At 40.8% G+C, this 15,021-nt stretch overlaps 1 protein-coding gene across 1 annotated transcript in view; it reads left to right on the top strand.

Annotated features, from left to right (window-relative positions):
- Nucleotides 1–13,488, top strand: part of SHPRH (SNF2 histone linker PHD RING helicase) — a 1,609,144-nt gene extending 1,595,656 nt beyond the window's left edge. Inside the window, exon 30 of the mRNA XM_044068807.1 lies at nt 12,308–13,488. Within this exon, the coding sequence (XP_043924742.1) occupies nt 12,308–12,404 (97 nt within the window). The 3' untranslated portion in view covers nt 12,405–13,488. The remainder of the gene's footprint in view (nt 1–12,307) is intronic.
- Nucleotides 13,489–15,021: the final 1,533 nt, after the last annotated feature.

Below are 15,021 nucleotides of genomic sequence, written 5' to 3'. Positions count from 1 at the left end.
ACATGTTGGAGTTTTCTCATGCCATATCTAATGAGATGACCTCCACCTTGTTATAGCTGGCTGAAGGACCTGACAGAGAAAAATTGCTGTTTCAATCAACCACTCTGTTGACATGTTATCCGTGTTGCTTTTAGTGTTGCATAGAATGCTGCTAGGGTGTTAGGCACCCCGTATTGCTATTCAGCATCATGCATGGCTTCACTGTGCTAACATTGCTGAGGAGTCAAAGGTGATTTTTATGAATGACATTTTGAACAGTATTGAAACAGGAGAAAACCTTGACATTGGGGTTCGACTTTGGTTTTCCCTCAGTGCATTTTTTCTTGGACCCAGAAAACTAGGTGACCGATATAGTTTCTTCACAAATGAAGCAACCAGGGTTCTAATAAGGGCCCGCCACCTTTGATTAGTCTCTCACTTTGCTGCCAGACAAGGAGTCTAAAGCTTGGACAGGATGGTAAAAGTTTACTTCACCATTAGTTTGGCTTCTCATTCCACCTGTCCAGATTTCAGTCTTTCCTAGTGTCCCTGAATCCTGGCTCAAGTAGGAAGAGGTGAGACTTTATTTTATGCTTTCTAAAGTGGGCTTCATATGCAGCAACTTTGACGAGCATGAGCTACGGGTATGGATATGGCTGCAGCCTCAAACATTTGTCTGCACAGGCTGACCTTGCTAAGGTCCTTCCTCCTCATGGAGAAGCTGAGGCAGTCCATTCTGAATGTATATTCAGGTGGGTAATTTCATTTATGTATTTTTGGCAGCTGGTCTTGTCAATCCAAAATAAGTAGCAGCTTCCTAGCAGGTCAGGGAATCTGTCTAGTACGTCATATGGTCTAAATTTCACCAGTGCTTGTCAGTTCCCTCAAGAGTCTGTTGGCTGGCGTACACACTCCTGACCACTTTCTAGGAATATTCTTGAAAAGTGGGTATTATGAAGAGTTTGTCTCACCTTGCCTTGCTGATACAAAAGATTAGCGAGTTCTGGATGTGGTTGTGGTTGGCCACATTTTTCGAGTTTTAAGTCCTCCCAGAAATGTCTCATGTATTAAAGGGACTGTAGACGTTGACCTCTGTTCAGAAAAAGAACAGAGGTTCAGTTATTACCTTTGTTTGTTTCCAAATAGGTTGAATCACTTATGTTCAAATCTAGACCTTATTGACTTTGGTAAACTTGTATAGTATATCACGTTTTGGATGGTGACTGCCAGGGAGTCATGGTTGTAACTTAAGGTATCTGTGGATGTGATGGACACTTTCTTGGCACATCATTGTCTATGGTCTACACATGAAATTCTTTCAATTCAGTACAAAATGCTACTGTTTGGATCACACTTCGGAGTGTTTACCAAGGTAACCACAAAATGGGAGAATTCTTAAGTTCACGTCTCAAATCTGTTTTAGCAGCATGGATTTATTAATTTTCTACTGTTGCTTTTGTGTATAGAGAGGGTCTGTAGAGCGGGGTTCCAAGAAGTTATGAATTTGGTAGCCTTAGTGAGCATGAGGCAGTGTCCAAGCCTTGACCTTTTTGCATCTTCTGAGTTTGGTGGCTTCCATTTGTACAACCAAGGATGTGGGTATTGCACTGGAGTTAGAGGGGTCAGTGGTTACAGTTGAGTCATCACATGCATGTTTCAAGTTTGGTAAATATCAGATCTCTTTTGCCAAGCCCTGGAGTGGTAGGTAGTCCTTCCAGTCTCCAAATGGTTCTCCTGTTCCTGTAGCCAAATGTGTCATTAATCCTGAAGATGAAAACTTGATGTTGGAAGCTCTCTTTACCCCATCCGCAGTTCAAGGAAAATGGTTCCGATTAAAAAAACACCACATCAGCTAGCTAGAGCTGCATGCACTCCTCTTTGACCTAAAAGCCTTGGATTAGACACTGCTCCCAAGACCCTCTTAATCGGTCCATCATGTGGTTTCCTAAACAAGCAAGGGGGCAAGTGGTATACTTCTTACACAGAGGGTAGTGTGCACCTGCTTGTGGTTCATACACAGAAACATGACCATCCCTAGTGACAGCATATCAGAAGGAAAAACTACTTGTACAGGAATGACTGCTCTTGATATTGACATATGAATTACTAAAATGGGCCATTGTCACAACTTAAGTAAAATTTGTGTCAAAGATATCTTTGTATTCTTAGTGCAAAGTGATCTTTGACATGGATCTTACATCTTACAACACATCCTCATGAGCCAAAACTTTTTTGTTATTGGTTGGTCTTGAGAGCTCTCTCAGGGTGTCATCAGTGCAGGGAACACAGCATCCCCACACTGTGAATGAGGATGTCAAAGGAGGGTCGAATGAGTCCTTTGCATCTTCCTGGAACTGAGGCCTTCAAAGTGTACTGCACTTCAAAGCATATGCCGAAGACACTTACAATGGATATTAGTTAGCTTGCCTCAGTTTGGGCCAAGTGGGCCTTCCCCTATCCCCCTCCATATTCCACTGCAAGATCTCTTTAAGTTGGCCCAGGGACTTTATGTATTTTTTGACTCCAGGCAACCACCTTGTAATGAGCCTTTATTATCAGGGATTCTCTTTGTGAAAAAGAGGAGGGATTTGAATACCCCAAACTCAGAGATGGAAAATTTGCATATGCTGATCAAATTTCTCCTCTCCTATAGCTTACCTGCAGTCTGATGTCAAGGGCATCCTACACCCGATTTCCCCTTCAGAAGATACCTCATTTGGGAATACCCTTGACAGAATGAAGGAGATCTTTAAAGGGAAGGCCCAGGAATTTTCTGAGGCCTAGATTAGGTACACGAATATTCTGAACCCAGACCTTTGGCCATTCCTCCAATCCTGTACGTCCTGGCTGATGCATTTAGTAGTACATTCTTGCAGCTAGATTGTCTGCTTTCTGCTCCTATGAAGCCAGACCATTTCTGCATGGTTCAGGACTTCAGCAGCCCCTGTATGAAATTGTGGGGCCACTGCAGTAGTGGTGCCCATGCATTCCAACAAGGGATTGTATGTTTTTGCATTCAAGAACCATATTCCTAATGTCAGGAAGAGTAGAATTCTCAACCATTTTTGGAAAAAGACTTGCACCTCAGCAACTCTGGTTGTCAGGGCTGTAAACTGCCAGTCTCACATGTTAAAATTTCAGGAGTCCCTACTTAACAGACAGAGGATAACGGCCTAAAGAGGGAGAGATGCTTGACCTGTGCAATCTCAGTTCCCAGATTGCCAAATATGCCATGAAATGCAGCAGTGATACAGATGATTCACTATGTAGGGCATCTGCTATGGGGTATGGACATGCCTGGCTGAAGACGTGGACCTTGTCAGAGCATGTAAAAGCAGAATTCCCTGATGCTACCCTGAATACGGAGCTTTTCTTGGGACAAAGTGTTTAAGAAATTGAAAGAAAAGGAGGTGGAATTTATGCAATCAGTCATAGAACTTTTTCATTCTCCTTCACCTAGATGTGTCAGAAACTCTGCCAGTAAAGGCTGACCCTTTCACCTTAACCTGGACAAGGGCAAGTCCTACAAGGGCTTGAGTAGTTCCTGCAGAAAAAAATGATAAACTAATCAGAGGGGAAAGCCTGAAGGCCCACAAGGCAATTGCATTGAGAGAAGAAGCAGCTGTGACTCAGCAAAACTAGTCTGCCTTTCCATGCCTCCAACTCCACTTCTTCCCACTTCCACCCCACACTTCCCTTATTCAACCCCCCTCCCCCCCGGGTTTCATTTGTTAAAATTAAAAATAATAACTTTTTAACCAACAATAATGCTCCACAGGCTGTTGAGCTTGCAAACCTTCAGGAGTCTTTCAGGAATAGTCAAATAAGGGAATAAGCTCTAAGCTTTGGGATTGACTCCTTGTTTTTCAGTCTCCCAGATTTTCCTCCAGTCAGCTCCCCTGGATTCTCCCACCAGTCTGCAAGTATCTGCCTTTAAATAACTAAACTGTTGAATGTAATGTATCAGAACAAGAACACCCATCCATCTATCTGTTTAACTGAATAAACTACTTGAAACTTCAACAAGGTATCTTTATTCCTCCCACAAGGAGGGTATCATAGACAGAGTCTCCCAGAACTGCTAGCTAAAGTGATTTTATTTGCACTAATCCTTTGTAGTGTGTTGTCCTTTAAAGATAGGAGTGAGCAGAACAATGGCAACCCATCACACAGGGCGAGTGAATCGTGCAGATATTAAAGCAGGGGTACAGACTGCATTTTCAAAGAAGAAAAACATTTCCTGCCATTCTGCAAGTTCCCAAGGATCAAATTCATCTTATTTTATCTGTACTAGTTCAAATCCACCTTATCCTGCTCCTGCTGAAAACCTGCTATGCTCCTACACGTGTGCTGTAGAAGGATAAGGCTTTGACTATGCCCAGGTAACTCAGTTTTGAAGAGGTATGCCTGTCCTAGGGGAAAGAAGAGATGGGTCCTGATTGCCTAGAGCCCTATTCCACTGGAGGATGAAGGTGTGTCACTATGAAGAAGCTGGTGTAGAGAGAATGGGGGCATGCACATCCAAACTGGTTATGGTAGCTTTAGTTGGCATATGTGGAGGAGCACACATGCACAAACAAAAGGGCATAGCAAGTCCTAGTGGTGACAGAAGTGCTCATGTCATCTCCAGCAGGGTTTAGGCTGTTCACAAGTAAAAATGCCCTCATAGTCAGAATGCCAGTGAGGGCATAAGCAATCCTGATATATTTCTGTATGATGCCCCCCAGGTGGCTCTTATCCCAGTAGATATGGGGATTTTTTACTCATGGGGAACAGATTGTCATCCAAAAGCTTGATGGTTGGCAGGCAGAGGGAGAAAGTGCACAAACATTCAAAGTGCTGATGTTGCACAACCATCTACCTTTATTTCTCTAGAAGCTTACATGGTCACCATGGACTTAAAATGCCTACCTCCACATACTTATAGCCAAGTGGACAGACATTTCCTGAGATTTGGAGCAGGAGGTTAACACTGCTAGTTAATCTCCCTTCTCTTTCAATTTTCTGCTGCACCCAGGACATTTACAAAGGGCCTGACTCCATAATTGCCTCATACAAGATAAATGGTGTTCAGATTTAGCTATACCTTTTTAATTGCCTCAGTCAGGCAGCATTCCTGTAGGTGATGCAGGAGGTTCTAGATATTACTCTGAATTGCTTCCAGTCCCTAGAACTTTCCTTAAACCTTCCAAAGCCATACTTTGTTCCATTCAGGCAAGTGCTGTTCCTGGGGACAATGCTGGGCAAGGAACAGCAAAAGACATGACTTCCCTCAGACAAGGTTCTCTGTCTGTCTCATTATTTCAGTGTAAGCTCCAGATAAAGTAAAATCTCATCAAGAAAATTCCTCAAGAGTTTTGGGGTGTGAGGCATATTGTATCTTGGTTCCTCTGACAAGATTGCATATGGGGAAAGTGAAGTGGTGCTTGAGAAACAGATAGTGCCAATATGCCCAATCACTGCAGTACCCCGTTTCACTATTACAAAGCATCAGAAAGAACTCTCATAGTGGATAAACTAGGTTTGCCTCATTCTGAGAGTATTATTCAAGTTACCCTAGGTCCCATACACTCATTGCAGACTGCTCATACTTGGCCTGGGAAGAACATATGGGAAAGCTGAGGGTCTAAACAACTTGGACACAGCCTTCAGAAGGAAGAAGCTGAACTTAAAGGACATGATCGCAGTGATTCTAGCCATCAAGGCATTCAAGCTCATGGTAATAGGGAGCCGTATACATCCAAACAGACAATACCGCAGTTATGTGGTGCATCAACAAACAAGGGTGTTCCAATTCTTGTGTGGTGTACAGACTAACCATGCAAGAATAGGAACTAGTGATGGGTCATGCCTGCCCCTCAGGGTGCTGTGCATCCCTTACTGAGAGAATGTTTTGGCAGTCCAGCTGAGCAGGACAGAAGCAGATCTCCATCAGTGGATGCTAAACAGGGACATGTTTCTGCAAGTAGTATACAACTGGATATACCAGATGTAAACCTTATTGATTCTCCAGACAACAGATAATTGAGCAAATATTGCACCACTATACTAAACCAGCAGGGGACATGTGAGCAACAATATCTTTTCCATTACCTAGGCAAATCTGTTTTTGTATGATTTCCATCTGGTACCCTTAATCCACAGGGTACTACAGGAAATAAAGGGGATAGGACAAAAGTGCTATGGCTTCCTTCCTTTTGGCCCTGACAGCATTTGTTCTTCCTCCTGTTTGGTTTGACAAGTGCAAAACCAGTTCAGTTGCTTCAACGTGTGTATCTCCTAACCCCGGAGGAGGAGTTTCTAAGCTACACTAATTTAAGAACTTTGTCTGACAGCATGGATGATTTAGTACTCTTCCCCTTGAAGGCATACATGTTTTCTGAGGACATACTATGCATGTTAATCAACTAAGTGGAAAAGGGTCTCCTTCTGGTGCTGCAGCAGTCACCAGGGAACAAATTCTACCACGCTGTCACTGTTTTTTTGCCTCTCTGTCTGGTCTTTATAAAGTAGAACTGTCCTATGCCTCACTTAAAGTACTTGCCTCTGCCTTTACAGCATGTCTGCCACTGGATCCACCTCTTTATTCCTAGTTGCCAGTTAAGCAGCTCCTTAAATGGATATCGCATGTGAGACCATCCAAAAAGGAAATCATTCCACCCCATGGGACTTAAAACTTTGCTGTGTTGTGGAGAAACTCACCTTTCCTTCTTTTGAGTATGCTGTTGCTTTTTTCATCAAGTTTCTTTCTTGGAAGACTACATTGCTGGCCACATTAACCACTGCTAAAGGGATTTTGGAGCTATAGACTTTCGCGTATAGGCAGCCTTTGCTGGTCTTCCACAGGAATAATGCCAAACTAATGATTAATCCTTCCTTCATGCCTTAAGTGGTAACAGAGCTGCCCATGAACTAGGCTATTCACCTTTCTATATTTTCCCATCACCACAGAATAAGGGTGAAAAAATCCTGCGTTCACTGGTTGCCTACAGATAACTAAGATTTTATTTGGACAGGACAAAGTGCAGCAGGAAGTCTGATCAGTTATCCCTTTCCTAGGCCAAAGGCAAGGAGGGGAGACCGGTTAGCAAATAAACCCTATCTAAGTAGCACATTCTGTTGACTTCTGTTACTCCTGCCATGTTAATACAATTACACGTCATGTGAGGGCCAATTCCACAAGGGCCAGTGCAGCTGCCATTGTCTTCCAGAGAGGAGTTATCACCTAGTCTGTCATGGAATCAGCTACCTAATCGTGCCTGCACACCTATTCCAGTCATTACAACTTGGGTATTGCCTCCTGGGCCAGGGCAGATTTTCCCCCCATGGCTGTTCTGCAAGGTCTGTTGTCCCCTGCCTTCTCCAAGGGCTAATCACTCTGAGGTTCATAACTCTGGGAGTTTTCCCAAGAGTCAGCAGTGACTCATTTTAGGAGCTAGGTGGGAGTTAGGGTTCTGGTAAGACTGTACTGTGTAATTGGTTAAGGTGTTGAGCATGCTAAGTACTTAAGTGAGATGGACTTAGTGGAAGTTAGAGCACTTGCTTTTTGAGCAAATGACAGCAAGCAAGTGTGTCTTAAGCTGCTAGCATGCAAGCAGTTGTAGTAGATTCAATTTTTTTTTATTTTGTTGCCCATGGTGATAGACTCAGTGAAATGTTAAGATTAGTTTTGAAGTGTTCTGTATACTCTAATGCCTGTGTGTGTGCGTGTGTGTGTGTGTGTGTGTGTGTGTGTGTGTGTGTGTGTGTGTGTGTGCATGTGTGTGTGTGTGTGTGTCTATACATATAAAAGATTGAAATCATGACCAGTATTTAAGGACAGTAGTCCAGCATTGCACTGATCGGTGTAACACAGCATGGCCACCGTCAGTCCTAGTGTGTTCTGCACTTCTTGGTTTTGATGATTTGAAGTTTGATGAAACAGGGTTCTGCATTTCCAGCAGTCGTGAATTCAATCTTTCGTGCATTTAGTTTCGATGTTTTGAAGTTCGAGGTATTGTTAATTCATTATTTCAGTATAAACACACACACGTGTCTCATCAAAAATCGACTGTTCATAAGAGAGAAAGAATAAAGAACAATCATTTTAGATCAAGCCTAAAATGATCAAAACAACATCCCCTGCTAATTATATATACCAGCTCTGAGATCTCACAATACCGGGATTAGGGAAAATTTCGTAACCTCACTGCACTGCAGAGTGGTGCAGCGGTTACCATTGTCACCTCACAGCAAAAGGTTCTCCTGTTCGATTCTCTGCTGGAGCGCCTTCTGTGTGGAGTTTGCATGTCCTCCCCGCAGTTGAATGATGTTAGACATGCAGGTAGGTGCGTGCGTGAATGGGTGTGCCTTCTTTGAAGGTTGGGCGTTGGGCTGGCAACTCGGCACCAGAAAAATCCACTGCCAATCATTAGCAGACCGGAGTTCTGCTGTGGCGACCCCTAATCGGGAAAAGCCAAAAGACAATTATTACTGCACTGCAATCTGATAAAAAAAGGCTGCTAGTAAAAATTCCATGGAAGAGAATATTCACTCATATGAGAGTTCACTAATAACTTCAGAAAGGATTTGCTTATATCTGCATTCACTGTTTTGACCTGCAGCCATATATATTTCTACATGTATATATAATGTATGTATGTCTGTTGTCGAAACCATGGCCTTAAGCTTTATGCCAAAAAATGCGTCATCATTCCCTTTGGGAAAAACTCAGTTCCCACTAATCACCACATTGATGGTAGCCCACTGAACACTGAAGACATTATAAGAGATCTGGAGACACAGGTTGACAGCAACCTCTCCTTCGACCACTACATTGCCACTGTGGTCAGAAAGTCCTTCTATGTGGCACATCTCATTACCAAGGGTTTTGCATCCAGGAAGAAAGAGGTCATCATCTCTCTCTCTCTACTCTTCCCTCATTGGACCAGTCATTGAATGTAATGCCCCATTTGGCATGTACCTCACTAAACATCTGCAACAACCGGAAAGGACACAAAAGTACCTCACGAAGAGGATCCTAGGCATTAAACACATGCCCTATCAGCCTGGAAAAACTTCAGCTTTTCTCTGTCTAATATTGTCTAATAAGAGGCGATCTCTGCTTGACTTGCAAAACCATGTCTGACCTAGCCCTGTTAGAAATGTTACACCTAAAGAAATCCCAATCCCTCTGTACTACATGCTCCAGGGACCTCAACTTCATTACCACAATCAACAGAACATGCTGGAGAGACAGGTTCATAACCCAGAGACTGCCCATGCTCTAGAATAGACTTCCCATACATGTCAAGCAGAGCACCTCACTGGCCCTTTTCAAGAGAAATCTTGATGAGTGGGTGGGAAATAGAAAGTCCACCCTGTGGATCACTCCAGTGGTTCTACTTGATAGAGGCATGGAAAATAACGCCGGCATGATGTCAGCGCACTTCTATGGGCTAGGCTTGTAAAGGCTCCAGGGCTGTTGGCCTAGTACACACCTATGAACCTATGTGTGTAGATATATACATATGTGTGTGTGTGTGTGTATTTATATAAAATATATACATACATATACATATAGACAGAAGTCCTGCCTGAAACTTGTATAAATAAAAGGAATGTACTAGCTGGAGAGTTGCTGTTTTTCTTGTAGATGTATGCATAACAACAAGAACTTTGTAGTTTCTTTTATCTTGAAAGTTGTGGACAGATAAGGTACAGTATTTCTTTAGCTAAAATTAATTAGGTAGCTAGTTGATAGGTAGTTGGGGCCTTAATAGGTCATAATGTATACGTCAGCGGTCTGTTGACAAATTTGATTTTATATTTTTGTGTAAGATTATTCATATTTGCATATTTACTTTTCAAGCAAAATTATTTGTTTTATTTATTTCAAGTGCAGAGTTTAACTACTCAGTTTTAAGCATTTTTAGCTTGGGATTTATTTAATATTTTCTCCACTAAACCAGTGTACTAAGAACTGTTTTGTATCCACCTGTTCAAGAGTGACTGTTTAGATTCATAAAGTTTGGTTTATTTTAAGAATAAACAGTAATTTGTGTTTTAGTTTAGTCATGGTAGTATGGCTGTTGACAGCAGTACCATAAATTAGGCATGAAGGTGTTGGTACTGGAGTGTTATCATTTACCCCTCCCTTAGTGTGTATGGGGGGGTGCACACATGTGCTTGTGTATACGTACAAGCAAATATTATGAATAAGTTTCATTTGCTGTTGGTAAGATTGCCCTGGAAAGTAGTAGGCTTAGGCTAAGGTGGGTTTTGTTATAAGAAGCCAGTATTATAGTTCTGATTTTTACAGTTTAAAGATTTTTTGATTTGGCGGGTGTTTGCTCACACCTTGAAGAGCAGTGTGCATTTACCATACTCCCTTAAGGCCAGTCACCTCTTGCCTATTAATTGGCTTGCAGTGGCATAGGTCAAGCAACCACACTCCTTGTTGCCTCATATTTGGTGATAACAAGTGGGATATATATACCCATTCCCCACCTATTTGAGGTGGCATCAGAAGATTCATTTATCATTTTATAAGTTCATAAGTAAGCAAGTACTAGGCTAGCTGCCCTTTGGGTCATTTTAAGCCTAGCCTGTTTTTCTCAGTGAGACTCAAACTCTGTACCTCTTTGTCTGTGAAGTAAATACCATAAATAACCATTATGCCAATCCCCATCCCCATTTTTATCACATATATTTAGTAGTTTGCTGAAGATATTACATTTTGGACTTGCTTAGCTAGAAAAGTTTTATCCTCAGAAAGTGTGGTCTTATTTCTTAAACATTCAGGTCTCGCATTCCTATAAATTATGTTTTCCCAAGGAATTGCAAAATGCTACAACATATGTGGAAAAATTAAAAATTTTTTGAATTTAAAGGTATTCTAGTGTATTCATTTTAAGTGAGACTAAAAGTATGAGTTTCTAGAAAATATGATTTGTTTATTTTTTGCTAATCTTTACTGGAGTATGTGGGTTTAAGGAATAATTTGAAACCGGTCTAATTGCCAGAATACGTACAAAGACATAATAAAACCAAATATCGTGTGACCCAGACCACCAAGAAAGCCAAACATAAAAGGCAGCTGATAGTTACAAAAAGCATACAGAGATTTAATTTAACAACTGATAACCAAAATAAGTAAATAAAACCTATGTGCAACACCCTATATAGGTTTTATTTATTTATTTATTCATTCATTCATATTAAAGCTCTAGATATTTTTTATTGCTAACATTGGCTGCCTTTCATTTTTGGCTTTCCTGGTGGTCGGGGTCTCTCAATGTTTCATTAAATTGTGGTTTTTTTTTTGTTTTGTTTTTCGTGCGGAATCTGCTCTTGGTTTGAGGGTACATAGACATAATATCCATAGATGAGCATTGCAGTACAATAAGTTAGTGACTGTTTCACAATGATTACACATAATTATTTCTGATATGGGCACATAGTACATTTTTGATTTGGTAATCAAACCAAATTCAGCAGTTGGCATAAGACAGTATTCAGAAAAAGAGCAGAAAAGTGATGTAGCACAAAAGGTGTCACCCATCTTTAATTAAAAAAATTGTAAATTTTGTTTAGAATATTAAAGAAAACTATTATACATGTTAAACATTTTATTCCATATCCAAACCTTGCAGTAGTGATTAATCCATTAATTATTGCAGTGCTATTTAGCTTGGGCTTTTGATTGGTGATGAAAGATCTGCAGTGGATTTAGAATTACATTCCCATGTTTTTCTTTGAAATTTCTCATTCTCTTCCTGCAACCCATGTGTCTGAGGTCTGCATTAGTTGTCAAGTTGTACCTAGGTCTTTGTTTAACATGTTATTACTTGCATTCCATGCCTTAACATTCTGTGTCCTGTGTCCTTGCGTGCCAGTGAAGTCATCAGATGATAGTCTACTAATTGTTCCCAAGTCTCTTCTTGAGACTTGGAGTAGGTATTCCTTTGCCTTTCTGGCTTTGTTCCTGTGGAATCCATGGCCTTCCTTCATTCAAGCATATGATTCTAAAGCATCTTTCTTAAGTATCCTGAAATCTCATTTTTTTCAGAATAGTTTTTTAAACCCTCACAGACGTGCTGTTTTTTTGTCATAATTAATTTTAATGTATCCCAATGTTTCTGCAGTTGTTCATTCAGTGTCTGGTTCGTTCGTCTATAGTGATTAAGTTTCAGCACTTATAAAATAAATAAGTAATATTTAGCTCAAAATATATTCATTACCTCAGCACCAGATAACTGTATTTGAAGACACTTGCAGATGTTATTTGTACAATCTTAAATTAATTTTATTTGTGCCATTTTGTGATCCATTTGTGCTCCCTTTTCAGTCACAGCAGTTCATCAATGAAGCAGTCCGAAGCATCAGCCTTGACTGTAGCAGATCTAGCAGACCTTTTTACAGAGGAAAATGAAGAACTTGAATGAAGATCCCCACCACTTGATTGACAGAAAGACACAGATGATATTTTTGCTGCAGCCACACATGGCAACTAAGAGCATCTAAATTGCAAAGAAATAATCCAACAGTGTATACAAATGAATCTGTAAACCATCCTTTGCATTGCCTTTCCTGCACTTTGTTTGCCATTGTAGTCATGACAGCATTTATGTGCATGCAGATAGGCTGGCCGAACAATGAAGAAAAATATTTTTGTAGCATCATTTTTAAGAAGATTTTCTATTTATTTATAAAAGTTATACTGTTGATATTTCTGAGCTCTGCTTCAGCAGTACATAGGTTGACATATGCGGGCTGATTCACACTGTATTTGTATAGTTTGATTCAGCCTGTATTTTAGCTTTACAGTGCAGTTGTCTGGGGACCAAGTTAATAATACCCATTTGTTATCCAGATAGTCCCTTTTCAGAGGCTACCTGGGAATAATGTCTGGTTAAGTGACTTGCTCAAGTTCACACAGTTAGCAAGTGAGGGCTGAGAGAATTAAACCCTGTACCACAGGAACTACAACTCACAGCCTTAACCCTCTGCACCAACTGTCACATAGTTGAAACCATTTCATTACTGAAGTTCCAGTCTGTTCCAGAACCACTAGCTTACTTGTTATTGTTTGGCTACTCTTGTGTGAATGAAAAAACATTGCTTATTTGACTGTATAAACCATTGCATGAGAAACATTTTAACATGGATGTGATTCATAGGCACTGGCTAAGGGAGTGCAGTTACTATTGTGGAGTAACCACCTTAGAACTTGGAGAGATGTCTGCTGTCCTGCTGTTGGGGAGTCCAGTCACCACTGTAGGGAAATCACTGTAGAACTTTGGGAGAGATTTCTGTTGTCCTGCTGCAGCAGCTTTTGTTTGTTAGAATCTGTAAATGGCCAAACATAGGCTGCCCCTTTCTTAGCAGGGTTAGTACTGATTGCATATACTGAATGGTGGTAAAAGATTGTCACCAGAACTGACAGAACAGTAACTGCCATCAGCATACCTCTCAACCTGGAAACATCAAAAATCTGGACAAGGCCCATGAAAAATAGGTACAAATCTGTACGCTGATTAACATCTAATTTGCATACATAATTATGTAGCCCCACCCACTCCAATGGAATTGTGGGATACCAACTTTCGAACGCAAATTGAAGAACAGACAACCAAAACATGGCACCAGACCAGAGTCCCCCTGCAGCCATTCCAGTGTCCTGTTACCTGGTTATTTTGCCCCATTTACCATAAACACTAATGTATGCATACTGCTTTACTTCTATAATGATTTGAATTTTATTTTTACATTTTACAGCACAACAATGCAAAAACACTAAAAGACATCATCTGGTAAACAAAACAATACTGTCTCACAATGAAAATAGGCTTGACATTAAACTTTGTCCTTGAAACTCACATTCATTGAAATCCACACCACATCCAAAGGAAATGCATCTGGCCAGTGGTGGATAAAGATTACCTTTGGGCTGTTTTCAACTCATTGGCCCCTTGCACACAAAACAAGATAACATACATGTGTTCTTTTCTTTATACACCTTCCTGACTTTATTAAATTATATTTTTGTATAATACAACACACATGTTAGAGCGCATTTTAAATTTATTGTTTGAACATTTTTCCAGTAATCTGTACTGTAGGCAATGAAACAAAACACATGAACCAATAATGACAGAACTGCCCAATTCAGAACTTTTCCATCATAAAAATCTGCTTCCGCACCCACACTATCTTGCACAGCGTTTTGCACTTATTTTCAATTTCATTTTTTTTTGGGGGGGGGGACAAAAGGTCAAAAGCCAGGGACACATTTTAAACATTGCTTGTATAATTTTGTAAAGTTGCTAGAATAAAATGTTGTGCTACCATCATGCATTTCACTGGCAGGTTTTGAACCCAGGACTCTATGCACTACATTCAGAACAACATACCACTATCCCACATCAGCAGCTGCCTGAAAAATAAAAGACTGAAACTTAATAGCCATCATTTAGTGAATTCATTTCTCACTTCTCAACATAGCTCTTAACCTCAACACAAAAAACATGGACAAACAACAAAGCCAATAATGGGGGAAATGGAATACAAATTCAGTTCTCACTTCTCACTCACCATATCTCTGAACTGTTAGCTCACTTCTTATCATAGCTCTAAACTCTTAGCACAAAAAAAAAAAAGTGTTCTTACTTCTCATCATAGCTCTCAAGTCTCAAGTGCAATGGGATGATTATGGCATATGGCCCCCAACCTCTGTTGCAGTCCAGCCTGGTACATCTCACTTGCTCTTTGACCATGGTTCCTCTTTGGACCTTGCCGCCTCCCAAAGTCATCCTCAGCCTCCACCAGGGATCATCACAGGAAATGCTGATGTCATCACCCTAACCCCAGGATAGGCATGCCCATTCTTCTGTGCAACTCCGTCAGTTTCCCAAGCCTCTAATCAAATGCAGGTCACTTGAGGCATAGTCAGCGTTTTATCCCTGTATGCTACCAGAGCAGGCAGTAATGATCCATTGTTGGCAGCAGACTGTGGGGACTTACTACTCCCTGTACATTTAAAAGTTATAGTTAACAGAGAGA

Source organism: Protopterus annectens, chromosome 1.part0 (assembly GCF_019279795.1).
Source record: "Protopterus annectens isolate FY-2018-M chromosome 1.part0, PAN1.0, whole genome shotgun sequence".
Taxonomy (NCBI): domain Eukaryota; kingdom Metazoa; phylum Chordata; order Ceratodontiformes; family Protopteridae; genus Protopterus; species Protopterus annectens.
This window is presented reverse-complemented; position numbering and strand designations above follow the sequence as displayed.